The following is a 17,169-nucleotide window of genomic DNA, read 5'->3' as shown; positions in this document are numbered from 1 at the left end:
GGTTCCTTTTTTCAAACAAGTTGCGAAGTTGTCTCTAAATTCTTTACGTGGCCTATATTAATTATTGGATAATTACGATTTGATATCTTTAGGTGATTTAGTTTATAAAATATTGATAAATTTATAAATTTTAGCAAATGGTGCTTATCTAAAGATATTTTTAGATAAAATAATAATCAAACATGTATTGTAGTGCACCTTCTGCCGAAGGCTACTTCGTTGGAAAGACGTGCTCTCTTGTTGTTTTCTTGCTGCTGCGGCCTCAATACAACTTTGGCTATCCTCTCTCTTCTTTTGTGTGCGGCCCGTGATGGTTTGATCCCTTCTTTCTTTCTTGCTCTATCGCTTTTTTTGAGGGCCTCCTGAACCCCATTGTCAATAGTGTTCTTTAGCGGGGGGTATGTCTCGGCTAGAAAGTCCATCTATTCCTAATCTCCAATGGAAATAAAAAAAATCGATCCATTATAATTCTCTAGTAGTTGGATTAATGGATTGGAAATAATAACAAAATGCATAAGTTGTTAGAAGGAGTTTTAAAATACATATACATATCGTATACCACCAAATAATATTATGATTGAACTTAACTAGGAGACATAATAGTTTTCCTCTTTTGCGGAAACGCATAGCAATTATAACTTGAATACTGATTGTTGAAAGCACCCCTTATGGGTGTACTATGTTCAAAAGCTATTTTTTCCCAATACTATACATCCTTACATAATTGAACAGGTCACAAAAATTTCTTTAACAAAATAATGGCATATATCTATGTAATTTATTGATATTGTAAAATAGTTATGTATATATATATATATATATAACTATGTATAGGAAGTGTATATATATTAATAAACATTGTTTATACAATATTTACACATTGGAACAATTCAATTGAAAAAAAAATCAAACCTTTATCTATTTTTTCTTCATCAGAATTTCTTGTTTTCGTTCATAACTTCTTCTCCTCGTGTACATTTATTATTATTATTATTATAATTTGTCAAGTATATACATACCTGACATACACAAGACATATTGTATATTCATTGTTCGTCATGTTTGTCATTGAATGAAAAGTTATACGCAAGACCCCAAAAACTAGCTCAAAAGAAGGAAGATTATTCAAGCCTTACAAAGAATCCACACATCTTATTAACTAACAATGTGANATAGCTATTTATTTTAAATATATATATATATATATATATAAAACTATGTATAGGAAGTGTATATATATTCATAAACATTGTTTATACAATATTTACACATTGGAACAATTCAATTGAAAAAAAAAATCAAACCTCTGTCTATTTTTTCTTCATCAGAATTTCTTGTTTTCGTTCGTAACTTCTTCTCCTCGTGTACGTTTATTATTATTATTATAATTTGTCAAGTACATACATACCTGACATACACAAGACATATTGTATATTCATTGTACGTCATGTTTGTCATTGAATGAAAAGTTATACGCAAGACCCAAAAACTAGCTCAAAAGAAGGAAGATTATTCAAGCCTTATAAAGAATTCACACATCTTATTAACTAACAATGTGAGACTTGCCATTCTTAAACAATATATGTATATATATCTTTCATGTAGAGATGTGTATTTCATGTTATCATGTATATGTGTACGTATTCAACCAAAATCTATGCATGATATACAGTGATATCATTGTTGCAACAACGTTTTCCAGGTTGAGTATGGCCCTGAATTTTGACTCCAAATTACCTCAAGTTTTGTATATAGTCTCATCCAGATGTTACCAAAGGTTAGACATTTTGTTCAAGATTATCTTTGCTTTTCCATAAAAAAAACACTCCAACCTAAAATGGGCATATCACTTGTCATCACTCTTCCAATGGCACATGATGAATTATAAAAACACGTCTCAATTTCTGTTCATCAAGATTTCAGAGAATGAATTCAAATATAGACAACACACCCCAGTATAATCCCATAAGTGAGGACTCGGGAAATGAAATCAAATATAGAAAATAAATGACTGAAAAGCACCTCATATAAGACACAGCTCATTGATTCCAGCTCAGAAAGTGTCAAGTTCGTAAGAAACATCAAAAAGGCAGACTATAATCTTCCCATAAGTGCTCCTCTACATTGAATAATCTTTTCCTACCCTAAAATAGTTTTAAAAAAATTAAAACAAAAAAGACAAAGGAATTGGATGTGTGGAGACAACAGTCCAATAAATATTTTGATATGGATAAAAATATTCAATCACTTTGCTTTTCAGAACTGCGAAACTGCAGCTCCCAACAAATTAGGCTTGAAATCAATATCTGGTTAAAAATGCTCACGGAGAGAGATTACAGGATGATGAAATCTATGTGGAATTAATCTTCATATTGTTAATTGCATCAATAGTCTCTTTATCAACTCTTTCTCTCACAGTCTGATGATTAACGAAGCTTGGTTGATTAGTAGAGGCAAGAAGTCGTGCCCACATCCTGCCTGTCATGTTCACGGTGTTTGTAGTCTCAGTGACACGCTGAAATCAAACATCAGGGCATAAACATTAGATCTTCATGGAGACACAGTTGACCAGGATAAAAGCATTCACAAAATCATCAAAATTATTCAAAAAAAGAAAAGAAAAAAAGTAATGGGAATAACAACTCTTAAATGTCCACTAGCAAACTCAATCATAAATGATCTGCACACAACCTTCAAATGCCTCTTTAATTCCACAAGCAACTGCAGCTAAATTTCTAAGATCTCCTATACCAAGGATGATAATCATCCGCATACCATACAGAGGGTTATATACCTCATTAAGTTGGTGAAAAAACTTCACTGGTTTTGATTGACAAAGTAATATCATCCAAGTTAGAAGTATACAGTGGGTGGCAAAGTGCTAGGTTGATAAATTTCCTCGACCAGTTCAAGCAGAAACTTATATATGTTGCTAACTAGCATACTTTACACAGACAACATACATCAATAACTTTGACTTATAAAATATGTATCAATTCTAAATTAGTTGGGGCCTGTCATAAATGATCCTCTTTTTATCCAATCTACTTCGATCAATCAACTTCAATTCAACAAATTAATAAATGCACAAATAGGCTTACATTAATTGGAATATAAGCATGTCTGCTGTTTACAGGTCCAACTGTGAAGCCTGTGAATCCAGCCATCGCTCCATGGACAGCACTTTGTGCAAGAAGTGTACAGTAGATGTTATCTGATGCATTGCTTGGAATTGCTCGAATCATGTATGTAGGGTCTGTCGATAACAAATGAGTGCAGAACATAATATGAACAACAATTGACTGACCTATAGGAGTTTAGGACATAAAGCAATAACAACAAATTGTTTGCACAAACAAATTAATGAAACCCTAAGTTGCTCGGACTCTTCACTTTTGGTGCCACACCCGTGTCGAGACGACATGGGTGTGGGTGTGGGATCCGTGTCCGATTTGGTCAACCGATTTTGGGTACTTCGATCAAAATCAATGGAGAAAGTCTGAACAATTTAAATGATTTCTATAATCAATACAAAAGCTAAGGTGAAATTGAAGAAAATGGAATACCTTTTATATAGAAATTTCTATGTCACTCATTTGCCTTTAATCTCCTTCCAAGATTCTCCTAAATTTCTCCACATAATATCTCATAATTTAGGTTTTATAACTCTATTTTTAGATATTTTAATTATACTTAGGCGAATCCCCGCACCCGTATCCATACATGGAAATCTTAAAAATTAGATCATGAAGGATCCGACCTCTAGATCCGCACCCAAGTTTGAGCAACTTATGTGAAACCTACTCTCATTACTAGTTTTGATAATTCAACCTCAGAATACTATCGAGAAAGAATGTCTGAAAGTAAAACACTTTCATGCTTCAGTTTTCTAAACTTCCATAGAAAAGGACCAAACACCTAAACGTATCATTCAACAAAAGTATCTTAACACTGTAACATAACTAATAGATTTGTCAAAGGTTGAACATAGAGACAACACTATTAAGTGTCATCTTCTGCATATTATGTAATTGTTTGATCCTCAAGCTGAAGATGGAAATTCTGTGTATCAACCACAGAGAGTTTAGAAATGAATTTGTCAGTGACAACTCCTCAAACTTCATATTGCTGTTTTATCAAATAACTTCTTTTGAAAATTTCCAAACAATCTTACTTCCCTCTATGCTCTCTTTTTTCTTCTCAAACTGACAGAAGAACAATGCCAAGAAAGTAACCAAAGAGACTAATTAATCATTAAACAACTAGCACAATCGTTTGGTCTCTCATTTTTTCTTTTTCTTTATGCTCCCTGTTTTGCAATTTTCCAAACTACTTCACAGGCAGAGTAATATGCATCCATAGGGAAGACTTCCTTTGTCAAACAGACCGTCTCACTCCCTTTTCTGTCTGTAGCAAAATGATAATCACTTCGTCAAATGAAAGTATCGTCCTCAATTTATAATATCATACTATATTTAGTTATGTTGGGGCCTATCCAGCATCTGAAGGTTATGAGTGCCACTATATTTTACGCAAACCTACCACTAGCGACTGAGGTGGAATTTTGGGAGTGGAGTACATTCGGTCAGTTCAATCCATTTTGGGTTAATTCGGTTCAGTTTAAACAAATTTTGGTTCACAAATAAACCACGTGATCACCAAATAAAATAGGCTAGGTCCAACTCGACCTAGCTCTCTTGATTCAAATTTGACAAAATAATATCAAGAGAAACATAAAATAAAAAAATAAAAATAAATAAATAAAAAAGAAAAGGAAAAGTAGCCTTTTGAAATAGGCAATTACACCCCTTCAATTAAGAGATAATGAACTTATATCATAGTCACAAGAAAATTGCAACCTATTCATAATTCTTCAAGAACACAAGGTAAATCAACTTCATTCTGTAAGGGAAATGCACCCTTTCCATCAATGAACAAATTTAATCATAAATATTATAGTTTTCTACCTATAAAATGAACAGTTATCATAGTGTAAAAAAAGTAAATGAACTAGCATGAATAAGTCTTTGCCATGTTGCTGACCGATTTTATTTATTTTTGATGAGCATGGTGTTCGGGCACCTCGACTAATTCCACAGGATACCTGCCACCTCCCACCAGCAACAGGAGGCTAGAACAAATGGGAATAATCACCTAGTGTTTTTTGTCTGCTGAGTTTTGAATCTGAGACATCAGGATTCTCAACACTAGGCCACACCCTTGCTAAACATTGAGAGCAATCAACATTTATTTATTGCTAAACATTGAGAGCAATAAATAAGATTCAACAGACATTCCATATGATTTATAAAAAATGCACATTACATAAGAGGGGGATTGTAAATGTCAATGCAGATGTAAACTGTTTAAAGTTAAAGGAATATGATTTTTAAAGCAAAGTAGGAGGGGGAAGAATCATCCTATTTAAATAAATGAAGAAAACAATGAGGCTGACTGAGCAAAGAAAGATGGGAGCAAAGATAAATTGCCTTCCTTGTGTGGTTTGCGGGATATTACACTGGAGCAGGGTTTACCATGTGCGCACCCGCAGGGTAGGGTTGCGGGTTCCCTTGTCATAAAAAAATGCAAATTAGGCCCATGTTTACTTGGACAGATTCGAACTCTGGTCAAGCGGGTGGAACCCGCATGCTTAACCAATGCAGCTACGATCTCCATTCCATGTGAGTTCGGGTGCCACCCATTCTGTATATTTGATGTTTTTAGGAAAATATCTATACATACAAGAGATTTTAGCCAAGTGCCTGGGTGCTAGTGCACCCCCACCCTTCTACATCACTACATGGATCCACCCTATTGACTCCTATTCTTCAACTTCTCAAGGTCATCAAAGAGTTCCTTCAATTCTAGTTTTCACCTTGCTTTCTTTACTGTATGTACTACATAGTTTCAACCTATTCTGAAATCCATCCAATTCAAACAAAGGTGATAAATTTGGGATATTGGAGGAACTAACATTTCGACAATAAGCAAATAGGGGATGCATAACACTGTAAATTACTTAACCAGCATACATCATATGCCCGAGACAAGATCCAAAGAAACAGGAAGTACCTATGTATTTCATATTTATTGTCATCTTCCGTACATTTGTGAAATGATCCTGTAACATCAAACAAAAATGGCATTTGAAGAGTAAGTAATCAAGAAAGGAAAAGACACCGGATAAACTGATTCATGTATCTAATCACAGGTCCTGTACATAAGGTAATATCAGATGAAGAGACAATTCACCATAAAAAGAGTTTCCTAGGCATGGACAGTTGAATATTCAACTGGTTTGTTGTAAAAAATCAATTGAACCACTCATCTAGCAATCCACATATTTCCTTTGGGGTTACATGATCTCATAAATTCAAAGTGATTCAGTTCCAGTAGAGTAACAAACAGCACAAAACATCCAATCAGAGCAATAGCTCTACTCCAAGAGTGGGAACAAGGAAGAAGATACACTACTAAAATTGTTTTGGGTCTTAAATTGTACATCCTGACAAAACAATCTATATAAAAGGGAATCTGTTAATAGTGTTTATAAGGCATAAGTAGCTCAACATTAAGCTGGATGTGACATATGCACATGCAATTGGGCTGATCATCTTAAAAACCAAGCGCTATGAAATGCTTGAGCCATCTTACAGATCCAAGTTCAGAAAGAATAAAACCAAGAAAAATAATATAAAGACAAACACCAAGATTCAAGTTATCAGCGGAACTCTCCAACGGCGATATGGAGGAAGACACTCGGATTATACCTTAATATGTTGTGTTAACCAAAGACCGACATCTAGGAGTAGCCTATTTCCAGATGCATCTTTCTCTTGAAATGCTTGCATACTTTGAGCAACATATTCCTGCCCAGCACCTTCTGCTAATACAATTAACACATGCCTATTTTCTTTGAGCTGCTGTTCAACATATTCATAGAGCCCACCTGGACCTTCTAAGTAAAATGGGGACTCTGGGATCAAGCAACAGTCCTGGCACAATTAAGACATTATTAAATGAATATAATCAAGTACTATGTAAAGTAAAAATCACATAAAAGATTCACCTTAGATTCCATTTTTTTTAAGTATGCTACCCTTAGATTTCAGTTTAACGAAGATACTGTGAACTGCATAGCATATACTACGAACATGTGCAAACTGAAAAAAGACAGATATTATTGGACATGATACAGATGTTTATTATATGATCCATAATATTGATGCTGGTTCAAGTCTCTACATATGTTATATAATTTCTTATTCAACCAAAGTACATCCTATCTTTGCCCTTGTGTTGCAGTAACATTTGAGCAAGCTCCCCCCTTCCTCCAATAGAAATAGACAAATTGGTATTGCAAGAAAGTCGCAGGAATGACTTCTCTATTCTATTTTGATTATCACGATGTTAAGAATGTCAAATATTAGGAAATTGTAAATATGGCTAGAATCGTACCTTGTGAATGTTGCAAAGGTTTAGAATCCCTGCAATTGTGTAATTAGGCATAGGAATTACTATCTTTTTCTATTTCTTGGATTACTTTTAAACGCTATTTAAATTCCAACATGCTTCAGGAAATAACCAAACAATAAATTTAATCTCGTATCTCTTCTTTCTTTACATAGTATCAGGATTCAGGACGAGGGTATCAAGTCCTTCTCTTAATTTTTTTTCTTTTTAGTTCTTTATCATTTTATTTCAATTATTGTAGTGTCCACACCAACTTGTGCGCACCTCGACTAATTCCATGAGATACATTTTATCTTCACCAACACAAGTACTGGATAACTCTATCCACCAAGGCTTAGACAAATGGGAAGAAATCACCTAGTGTTTCGCCTCCACTAAAATTTGAACGTGTGACCTCATGGTTCTCAATCCACTTCATCCTGGGATGCTTTAGTTCTTTATTTTTTTTAACAAGCCGAAAATTTAGGGAATGCAACCCTAAGTTGACGGCTATTGCTTCAATCTGACAAAGGCTGAATACTAAGCAATGGTTTTGGTTACATGTGAGTTTGTATGGGTGAAGTAGGTTCGCAAAGAGTTATTTGTGGAATGAGATGCACTAATGCAATTGATCTATGACAACCAAGTTGCAATGCACATCGCTTCAAACCCAAAATTTTATGAAAGAATGCATGGTATAGATTATAGAAGTACATTGTCATTTCATTCGACAAAAAATGAGTGTTTAATTGGGATCTCCCATACCAAAGTATCCATATCCTCTAAATTTTTAGCTTTAGAGAGTATTTGACTTAAGTTTTTAAGCTGGCCAAACTACCTTATAAACATTTTTAGCTTATCTAGCATTTGGTAAACATCAAAAGTGTTCATAAGCTAAGTGTTTTCAAGTCAAAATAAGCCAAAAGTCATAAGTTGATCACCCCAACTTATGATTTTGCAGCTTATAAGCACTTTTACTTTGACCAAGCCTTTCACCTTTTTATCCCTAGTATATTTTGTAATTCCGAAATACTCTTCCTATTGTTGGTTGTCGTCGGATTTATGCAGTCATAGTTGGTGCAAACGGCAATATCAATCGGCTTAAGGCCCATCTTGTTGCCAAAGGATATACTCAGATATTTGGTCTTGATTACAATGATACTTTCTCTCCTATATCTAAAAAATAGCATATGTCCGCCTCTTTCTATCTATAGTTCTTGTTTGTCATCAGTCACTTTGTCAGTTGGACATTAAGAATGTCTTTCCCTATGGTGATCTTGAGGATGAAGTTTATATAAAGCAACCACCTAGTTTTGTTGCTTAACAAGAGTCTAGTGGCGTTGTATGTCCATTGTGTCAGTCGCTCTATGGCCTAAAGCAATCTCCTCGAGCCACATTTGGTAAGTTCAACATAACCATTAGTGTTTGGCATGACTCAAAGTGAAGTAGATCACACTGTGTTTTAGCAGCATAGTGCTCCAAAACTGTGTATTTATTTGGTTGTTTATGTTGACGATATTTTTATTACCGCAAATGATCAGGATGATATTACTAATTTGAAGCAACATAACTTTCTGGACTACAGATCTCAACAAACTGAAGATTTTTCTAGGTAATGAGATCGCCTCAGTCCAGTTCAGGCATTGTTATTTCACAATGAAAGTATGCCTTAGACATTCTTAAAGAGACAAGAACAACAGAATGTAGATACATTGACACAAATGGATCCGAATGCTAAACTCTTGCTAGGACAGGGAAGCCGCATAGTGATCCTGAAAGATATAGGCAGTTGGTATCTAAGTTGAATTACCACACAATGACTAGAGCCAACATATCTTTTCCTATGAGTGTTGTAAGTCAGTTTATGGATTTTCCTTGTGATAGTCATTGGGATGCGATTGTCAGCATTTTATGATATATAAAGATAGCTCCAAACAAAGATCTACTTTGCGAGGATCAAGATCACAGCAGATTGTTGGGTATACAGACATTGATTAGACGTGATAACCTTCTGATAGACATTCTATGTTAGGATATTGTGTTTTAGTAGGATGTAATTTGGTGCTAAAAAAAATGTAGTTGCTCGATTTAATGTAGAAGCAGAATATTGAGAAATGGTTGTAGCAACTTGATAGCTAATTTGAACCAAATAGTTGCTCAGAGAATTAAAGTTTGGAGAGATCATTCAGATGGAAGTGGACCTTATGTATTATAATCAAGTGGCCCTTCATATTGATTCAAATTCAGCATTTCGTGAAAGGACTAAGCACGTTGAGATTGACTGTCACTTTATTATAAAAAAGATACTCTCGGGAAATATTGTTATAACATTTGTGAAGCCAAATGACCAGCTTCCGCATATTTTCCTCAAGTCCCACCAGTCCTCGTTTTAGTTACATCTGTAACAAGCTCTTTACATATGACACACGATCTTCAGGGGGAGCGTAAGATAGTTACTGTATATAGTAGACTCAGTGTCCTACATTGGAAATGGTGTATTATGTGTTGTGTAGAATAGAGTATAAATAGGGCTCAGTATACAGTTCAGGATAATCTTAATAGTATTTTTCTTGTGTTTATACCTCTCACAGTTGCATGTTGTGATTCATTTGATATCCGCTAATCGCTCTCAAGCAACAATTGATCACTCTGGCATGAGAAAAGTAGGTGGAGTTACAAGTTGTGAGATTCGAGACCCTTTACTCTTGAAAGTAAAATAAAGGCAGTTGAACCCAACTTTTTTTGTACTTCATCTACCTGGACTGTCGTTAGAGTAAATTGGATGTGCTATTTGATCTTTTAACCCACAAAATCTTGAGAAAGAGAATCCCTCTCAAGAGACACTAGTGATGTTGATTGTTTCATTTCCTCACCCTAGTCTTAATTAAATAATCCTATCACCAATATCTCTTTACTTCTAAAACTTTATTATTTAAGTCCTGGTTGTGCAATGATCAACTCCATCTAAATTATCTAATCCGCAATACCCCAATTTGTAACCCATGCCGTCAATCTCAATCTTTCTGGCATTTCCCCAGATCACTTAGTCTTCTGTAGACACGCGATATCAGATATCATATACCTATTGAATTTGAAATATAAAAATATTAAAACTCCATTGCCAGGGTCTTACCACATCACGGTTACCTAAAGTTGCAAGCATTGCAATGAATCCTGCAGAACCAAAAGAGGAAATGTTTAACAGAGATGTTTCATAGAAACATAAGAATTCAAGATGATAAGAAATGAGGGTACAGGGAACATCGCCTATTACATCAATCAAGCTACTTACCACTGTATCTTCCCATAAGCTTTACTATACCAACTCCATTCTGCACGCTTTCTGCCTCTACATGGGCAGCATTAATGGCCCTCTGAGCTTCTTCCACAGCAGTATCAAAGCCAAAAGATTTGTCTATCACCTACATGACATTGTAAGAATAAAAAATTGAACACAACCCTGCTGAAATGCATACGAGAAGTTTTTCAATGTGGAAAGTCCGATGATTTGATATGTTTAAGAGTGTCATCTAGGTTCTTTCATGTGTTAAAGCGTTTTAAAAATCCCCAGCTAGGATAAATTAAAAAATGCATAAAGTGAAAGCACATAAAAGTAACTATCTCTCATGCAGGCCCTGAGACTACCATCTATTTGAAGGGGAAATTACTAGGAAACGCTTCAGGGAGCTTTCAGATAGATCCCTCCAAACATAATCTCGGCAACATAAAAGTAATACTCCATGTGAAGTCTGAAATTAGCTTGTGCAGTGGGGTAAGAGAAAATGTGAATTAGCCGTGCTTAGTAAGTTCTTATTTTCAAATGTTTCATTCACACAATCTCTTAAACAGTTACATTTTTCTTTGAATTTTTTTCCACGGAATGCACATCTGCTAATTCACCAAACCATCCACATCATGAAAAGAGAGAGCGGAAATTTTTAGCACATCATACAAGACTTTGGAGGTTTTCTAGTTCTCATTTAAACGAAGGAGAAATCTAGCACAGGTAGCTAGCAAAAATCATGTGTAAGGCAGCTGACAAAAATCATGTGTACGTCTCTTTTCATGCCCTTTTTATGTTTCCAAACATTGTACCGGAAATTGTTTAAAACATGAGTATCAATGTAGTTGTTGTGTCCTATTTATGCTTCTAGGTCAAATATATAAACTTCCATGTGAGAGAATTTTAGAAACTTGCACTCATTATAAAGGAATATTTTAGAAGCATGTCAACAAATTTTACTGGAAATTCTCTTGAGATATATCAACTTGCTTCTACTATTTATTACCCAACAAATCTTCTTTGATTTGATTGGCTCTTGGACAAACAAACAGGTGAAACAAACAAGGAAATACAAAAGAATTGTAGATGTATCAATCTAAATTCTGAATGACTAAGTCATTCCATGTTGAACAGAAAAAAAGCTCCAGTTCACATATGGTATAAGTATTTGAGCAGAACTTTTGTTTCCTTATGTTTTTCCCTGTTTCCTCAATGTATGGCATAAATCATGACTTAAACTTATAAGACAAAACAGATCACCCTGAGGCAACAAGCAGCACAACTTAAGTGTTCATCAGCAAACAGAAATAGTACAAGATACACTTTAGTTGGCATTACTTACCGCGATATCATTATCAATTGTCTTGGGAATCCCAGCAACAGCTACCTTAATACCACGTTTTTCAACTTCCTTGGCAAACATATAGATGCAATTTTAGAGTTATTTAAGAATAATAGTTTCAATAGTTAGAAACTAATTGAGGAAGAGAAAATAGCATAGTACAAACACCTTGTAGATTGCAGCAGCCCCTTTTTGAGTTCCATCCCCTCCAATTATGTATACCTAGAACTCAAAAATGAAGAAAGCAACTAAACACTGTCAGATTGTACTAAACTTCCAGGTTTGACATCACAGATGGGTACAATACACCAGTCTTTTTTCTTTTTGGAGGACAAGTAACAATACCTGATTTATTCCACGGTCTTGAATGTTGTCAACAATCTTTTTAGTATCATGACCTCCTCTAGATGTTTGAAGAAATGTTCCACCACGTTTATGAATATCATTAACGACTTTTGTTGTCAAGTTCAGGGTATTTTTTGAGTAAAACCCACTGTAACCTCCCTGGAAATATAGAAATAGTATTAAAGCCTCTAGCTACGACAAACATGTAGAAATACAAGATATTGACGGTAGGATCTCTGATGGACTGCTCCAACAGAAACAGACAAATAAATAAGATTAACAAAGCTCACATCAAAACTTCATAATTTTTCTAAGATTTCAGAATACCAAATGAAAATTTAGTATTTCGTCATCATCACCAAACCACAAGAAAAGAGCAAGAAATTGGACCAGCAAACGAAAATCAAACAGACTCCTTAATTTTTTGATAAAGTAAATAAATCTCACTAATGTTTGGGCCAAAATGCATTCATACCAAAAATTAGAGAACCTACCAAAATACATGATTTTTTTTATTTACAAAAGACACCCAATCTTCTATACAACAAGGAACTTCATGGATGCATCAAGAGAAAACAAGGGATAGAAGAGTACTCTTCAACTTAACAAAATCCATCTATACCCCTACCCCCACAAAAGCACTCTTATTTCTTTCTCTGCAAATAACCCACAAAAGTGCTAGTGGCGCAACATTTCAGCCATGTGTCTTGTCCTCCTCCTCCTCCCACAATTCCAACAGAACATTAACTCCTTAACAGTGCTTGGCCTTGCATGATATACCAAACAAATTAAGTATATTCCACCATAACCTCAAGGCAAAACGACAATGTAGAAGGAGATGATCGACAGTTTACCCACCTCCATGCACTTGAAGCACCAACTAACACAAATGACCAGCCACTTCCTGATATTCTCTGTTGTCAGAATCACCTCTCTAGTTGCTAACCACATGAAGAAACACATCTTTTTTCGGCACCTTTGGGATCTAAATTGAGCTATATGAAAATGCAACCTCCTCCCTACTCAAATGATTTTCATAGAATGACTTAACAGAGAAAGCTCTATTATTCCCCAACACTCACCTTCAGGCTCCAAACATAATGACTATCTGGTAACATACATTATTTGTGAAGCAACTCTAGTAACATTGAGTTAGTCATTTCTATTTGGTATACTTACTACGGGTTAGAGTCATAGTGATCATCCTATTCGACAACTTCAACCATTTCCAAGCACCTCATAGCTTCTTTGGGGTATTTGAAAATCCGGTCATTTTTGCATTTGTACTGCGTATTGGATGTATTGCAAAGACAAAAATCCTTCATTGATTAGCACATAATCTGCCCAAAGTAAATTGTAATTGGATAGGCGTATGTTTGGTAAAAGAGTGGTACTTCATTGATCAATGGAGGCAAAGTTTAACNAAAAAAAAAAAAAAAAAAGAGTGGTACTTGATTCACAAACATTAACTAAACTTTGGTACTATTCGTGTAAAACTGACAGCCAGCAGCCAATATCAGTTCGGTGTTCCCTAACCACTAGAAACCAGAAAAGAATCAATTTTATTCAATGAAGAGTTTCAAAGAGAACAATAATATTATGCAATCTTTATCATTGTTTTTTTTTTCTTTTTTCTTGGAAATGAATGACCAAATTTATACATTGAATGAAAACACAAGAATTGTGTTCCCATTATACTGACCTGAATGCCAAGTACATCATCAACTCCATACATATTCTTTAAGCCACATACAATTTCACGAATCACTGTATTGATTCCTGGGCATAAACCACCACATGTCACAATACAAGCACGGACTTCTTCCGGTGTAAAGAAAACCTAAAACCAAAAGTATCTTTAGAATGAAACATTTTTAAAACACCAGTATTATAGGTTAGCATTCAAAGTGAGACCTTTTCTCGAGGTCCTGCACGCCGAAAATGTATTCCCCTGGGGCTGTCCTTCTGAACGATGATCTAAAACCACACATGCATACTAGCAATTAAACTAAAGAAGGCATAATAGGCATAAAGGGAACAGCTGAACAGATAAAAGGGCCACATACTTCCTTTGCCACCATATCTTCTGGACTAACAAAAGTTTTCCTGTGTCAAGATAAACCATCTGGAACTTTAAGCAGCAATACTCTCACAAGATAAGGCACAGACAGAACACTGTAGATTTTTTAAGTTTCAAAAAAATAAAGCACTCTTACTTACTTGACAATAGCATAAGCTTGGCTCTTTTTCAATGGATTAGTATATGACTGCAATAAATATGCCGGATTAGCAATAACCAAGAAAGTTTTTAATACTACTTCTTTGGTAACTCAGCCAAACACCCAACTACTATGTTACCACTTCTTACAATTTTCAAATAACCTCTACAAGCATAATAGTTCTTAAAAATTCAGGTAGACACTAGAAGAGCTGGCAACAATTAAATCATGAAAAGAAAGACGAATAATTTTACATAGTGACATGCACATCACTAGATAGTTGAGATAGGCAGATGGATATATCATACTACCTTATATCCCAAAAACATCACAACTGAAAATAATCTTATACCATCACAAGTATTATCCTTCTTTTAACATCTGGCATTAAGCCAGAAACACCATTAGCAGCATTAAATTTTCAGGGGAAACATTAATTTAATACTACGGATTCAAAATGACACGCTTGAAAGAAAAAAATCAAATTGAAGGATATTACAGAAACAATCCATCCAAATACAACTCCGTAGATAGGGAAACAGGCGTTTCGAGTAGGTAGAAACAACAAGCAATTTCAAAGTAGTACAAATTATATTTTTACAGGATTTCGTAAATTACCGGTAAATCGGGAAGAAAATCGGTCAAGTGAGGAACATCCTCTACAATAAAATCGTCATCGCCGTGTTTATCACCACTAGCATTGATTTCGGTAGCGGTTTGAGCTTTGAGTCTAAGTAAACGAGGTTGGCGCCAAATCAACGGTCCCCATAGAGAAATTGATTTTGATGCCAATTTTTTGTTGGAAAATGTATGAAAGGATCCAGGTCTTGAGCAATTATGGAGAGAAAGGAAATCATTTTGAGGAAAACGAAGTGAAGAAGAGTTGGATAACGAGAGCTCCATAGCTGCTCTGTGGAAGGTGAATGAGGAAGAGAGAGGGAATTGAAGCAACCAACAGTGCAGTGAAATGTGGGAACTGGCGTGATGAGGTTGACTTGATCAGAGGAAAGTGTAAAAACTCTATATTGCATTTATTTGACTTGCCATTTTTATTTCTCAACGTTAATAACAATAATGGCATAACTTTATCCAAAAAAAGAAAAAACAAATAATGGCATAACCTTGTGTAAAAAAATGCACTCCCTCCTTTCTACCGCTTTGGATTTTGCATGCCAAAATAATATTAATATAAGTATTTATTATAATATTTTATACTAATTAATAATATATAATTAAGTGAATGACTAATATTCAAAATAAAATAGAGAGAAATAATTCTATTTTTATATATCAAAAGTGATGAATAAAACATTGAATAGGTAAAAATAAACAGAGTGAGAACATTTTTTTGCACAAGTTATGTTATTATAATTGTTAGTGTTGGTAGAAGGGTATTAGGTAATTGAGAATTGTCTTATTACTAGTTTATTTATGTATTTTGCTTGGAAGCCGTACAAAACATTGTATCGGTTGTAGTATTTGCCTATTCATGTAGTCTTTGAGTTTTTGATATCTAATGCTTTTTGTAATTTATTTTATTTAAGTAATCGCACGTTGTTGTTATTGTTACGATTTCTTGCAAATATATTCTGCACTACTTTGCTACTAGTTGTCATGTTTCTCTCCACTATCATTCTTAATAGTTCCTTTGATTTACTTGAGTCAATGGATTAAAAACAACCTTTCTATCTCGAAGAGATAATAACAAAGTTTGTATATACTTTTTTACCAGACTCCACTTTATGAAATTTTGTTGTATATGTTATTATTGTTGTTGTTCTAATCATGAAAACCACATCACACCAATTCCCCACATTTTACTTTACTTTTATTTATCGTATCCATTTTAGAAAATGAAAAATTGTGTTTATAAGGAAGTGTTCACTCTATTCACTTTTATTTATTCAATATTTTAAAAATAAATTTTTATTTTTACTCATCACTTTTAATATATCAAGAAAAAATATTTTTTTATCATTATTTTATTCTTAACATTAATTTCTTATTCTTCAAATTATTTCTCAAGATCTAAGACCAAGGGTGGGAATGGTATAGTATATACCGAATTATCATACCATATCAAAAATTTATATTGTGATTTTGGTATACTAAATACATTTGTGTCCATTGTTCGTATAAAATTATTTAATTCATGTACGATTAAAATTGCCGGGTTCTTGAAGAGGAGAGTCAGAAAGGTTATGGGATCAAAACTCAAAAAGGAAATGAGTTTATCTCATAGAGACCTGAACTAGACTCGCCAAGCTTACATTTACGAATTAGGGTGTGTTTGGTATGAAGGAAAATGTTTTCCTGGAAAACAAGTTGATTTTTGACTTATTTTTTCATGTTTGGTTGGTAAGTAGAAAATATTTTCCGGAAAAGATTTTTAGTGTTTGATTTATGAATGATTTTTTTTTTTGAGAAATATCTTTTATTTTTACTAGGGTAAAAAATAATTTTTGAAATTAAAAATATTTTTTAAAAACATAACTTAAATTTTTTTGGGGGTGGGGTGGGGTGGGGGG

General features: G+C 34.2%; 1 protein-coding gene across 1 annotated transcript; it reads right to left on the bottom strand.

The window, feature by feature from the left end:
* Positions 1-2,028: 2,028 nt before the first annotated feature.
* LOC125857598 (ATP-dependent 6-phosphofructokinase 4, chloroplastic) lies at positions 2,029-15,643 on the bottom strand. The gene is made up of 14 exons (XM_049537212.1): positions 15,260-15,643; positions 14,643-14,689; positions 14,489-14,528; positions 14,337-14,399; positions 14,125-14,262; positions 12,423-12,581; positions 12,246-12,299; positions 12,078-12,146; positions 10,745-10,874; positions 10,586-10,626; positions 6,771-6,995; positions 6,073-6,121; positions 3,102-3,256; positions 2,029-2,515 (listed from the first exon to the last, which is right to left on the bottom strand). Exons 1-14 carry the CDS (start codon positions 15,542-15,544, stop codon positions 2,351-2,353), a joined length of 1,620 nt encoding a protein of 539 aa, XP_049393169.1. The 5' UTR covers positions 15,545-15,643; the 3' UTR covers positions 2,029-2,350.
* Positions 15,644-17,169: the final 1,526 nt, after the last annotated feature.

Source organism: Solanum stenotomum, chromosome 3 (genome assembly GCF_019186545.1).
Source record: "Solanum stenotomum isolate F172 chromosome 3, ASM1918654v1, whole genome shotgun sequence".
In the NCBI taxonomy this organism is placed as follows: domain Eukaryota; kingdom Viridiplantae; phylum Streptophyta; class Magnoliopsida; order Solanales; family Solanaceae; genus Solanum; species Solanum stenotomum.
The sequence above is the reverse complement of the archived record's forward strand: the minus strand, read 5'-3'. Positions and strand labels throughout refer to the sequence as shown.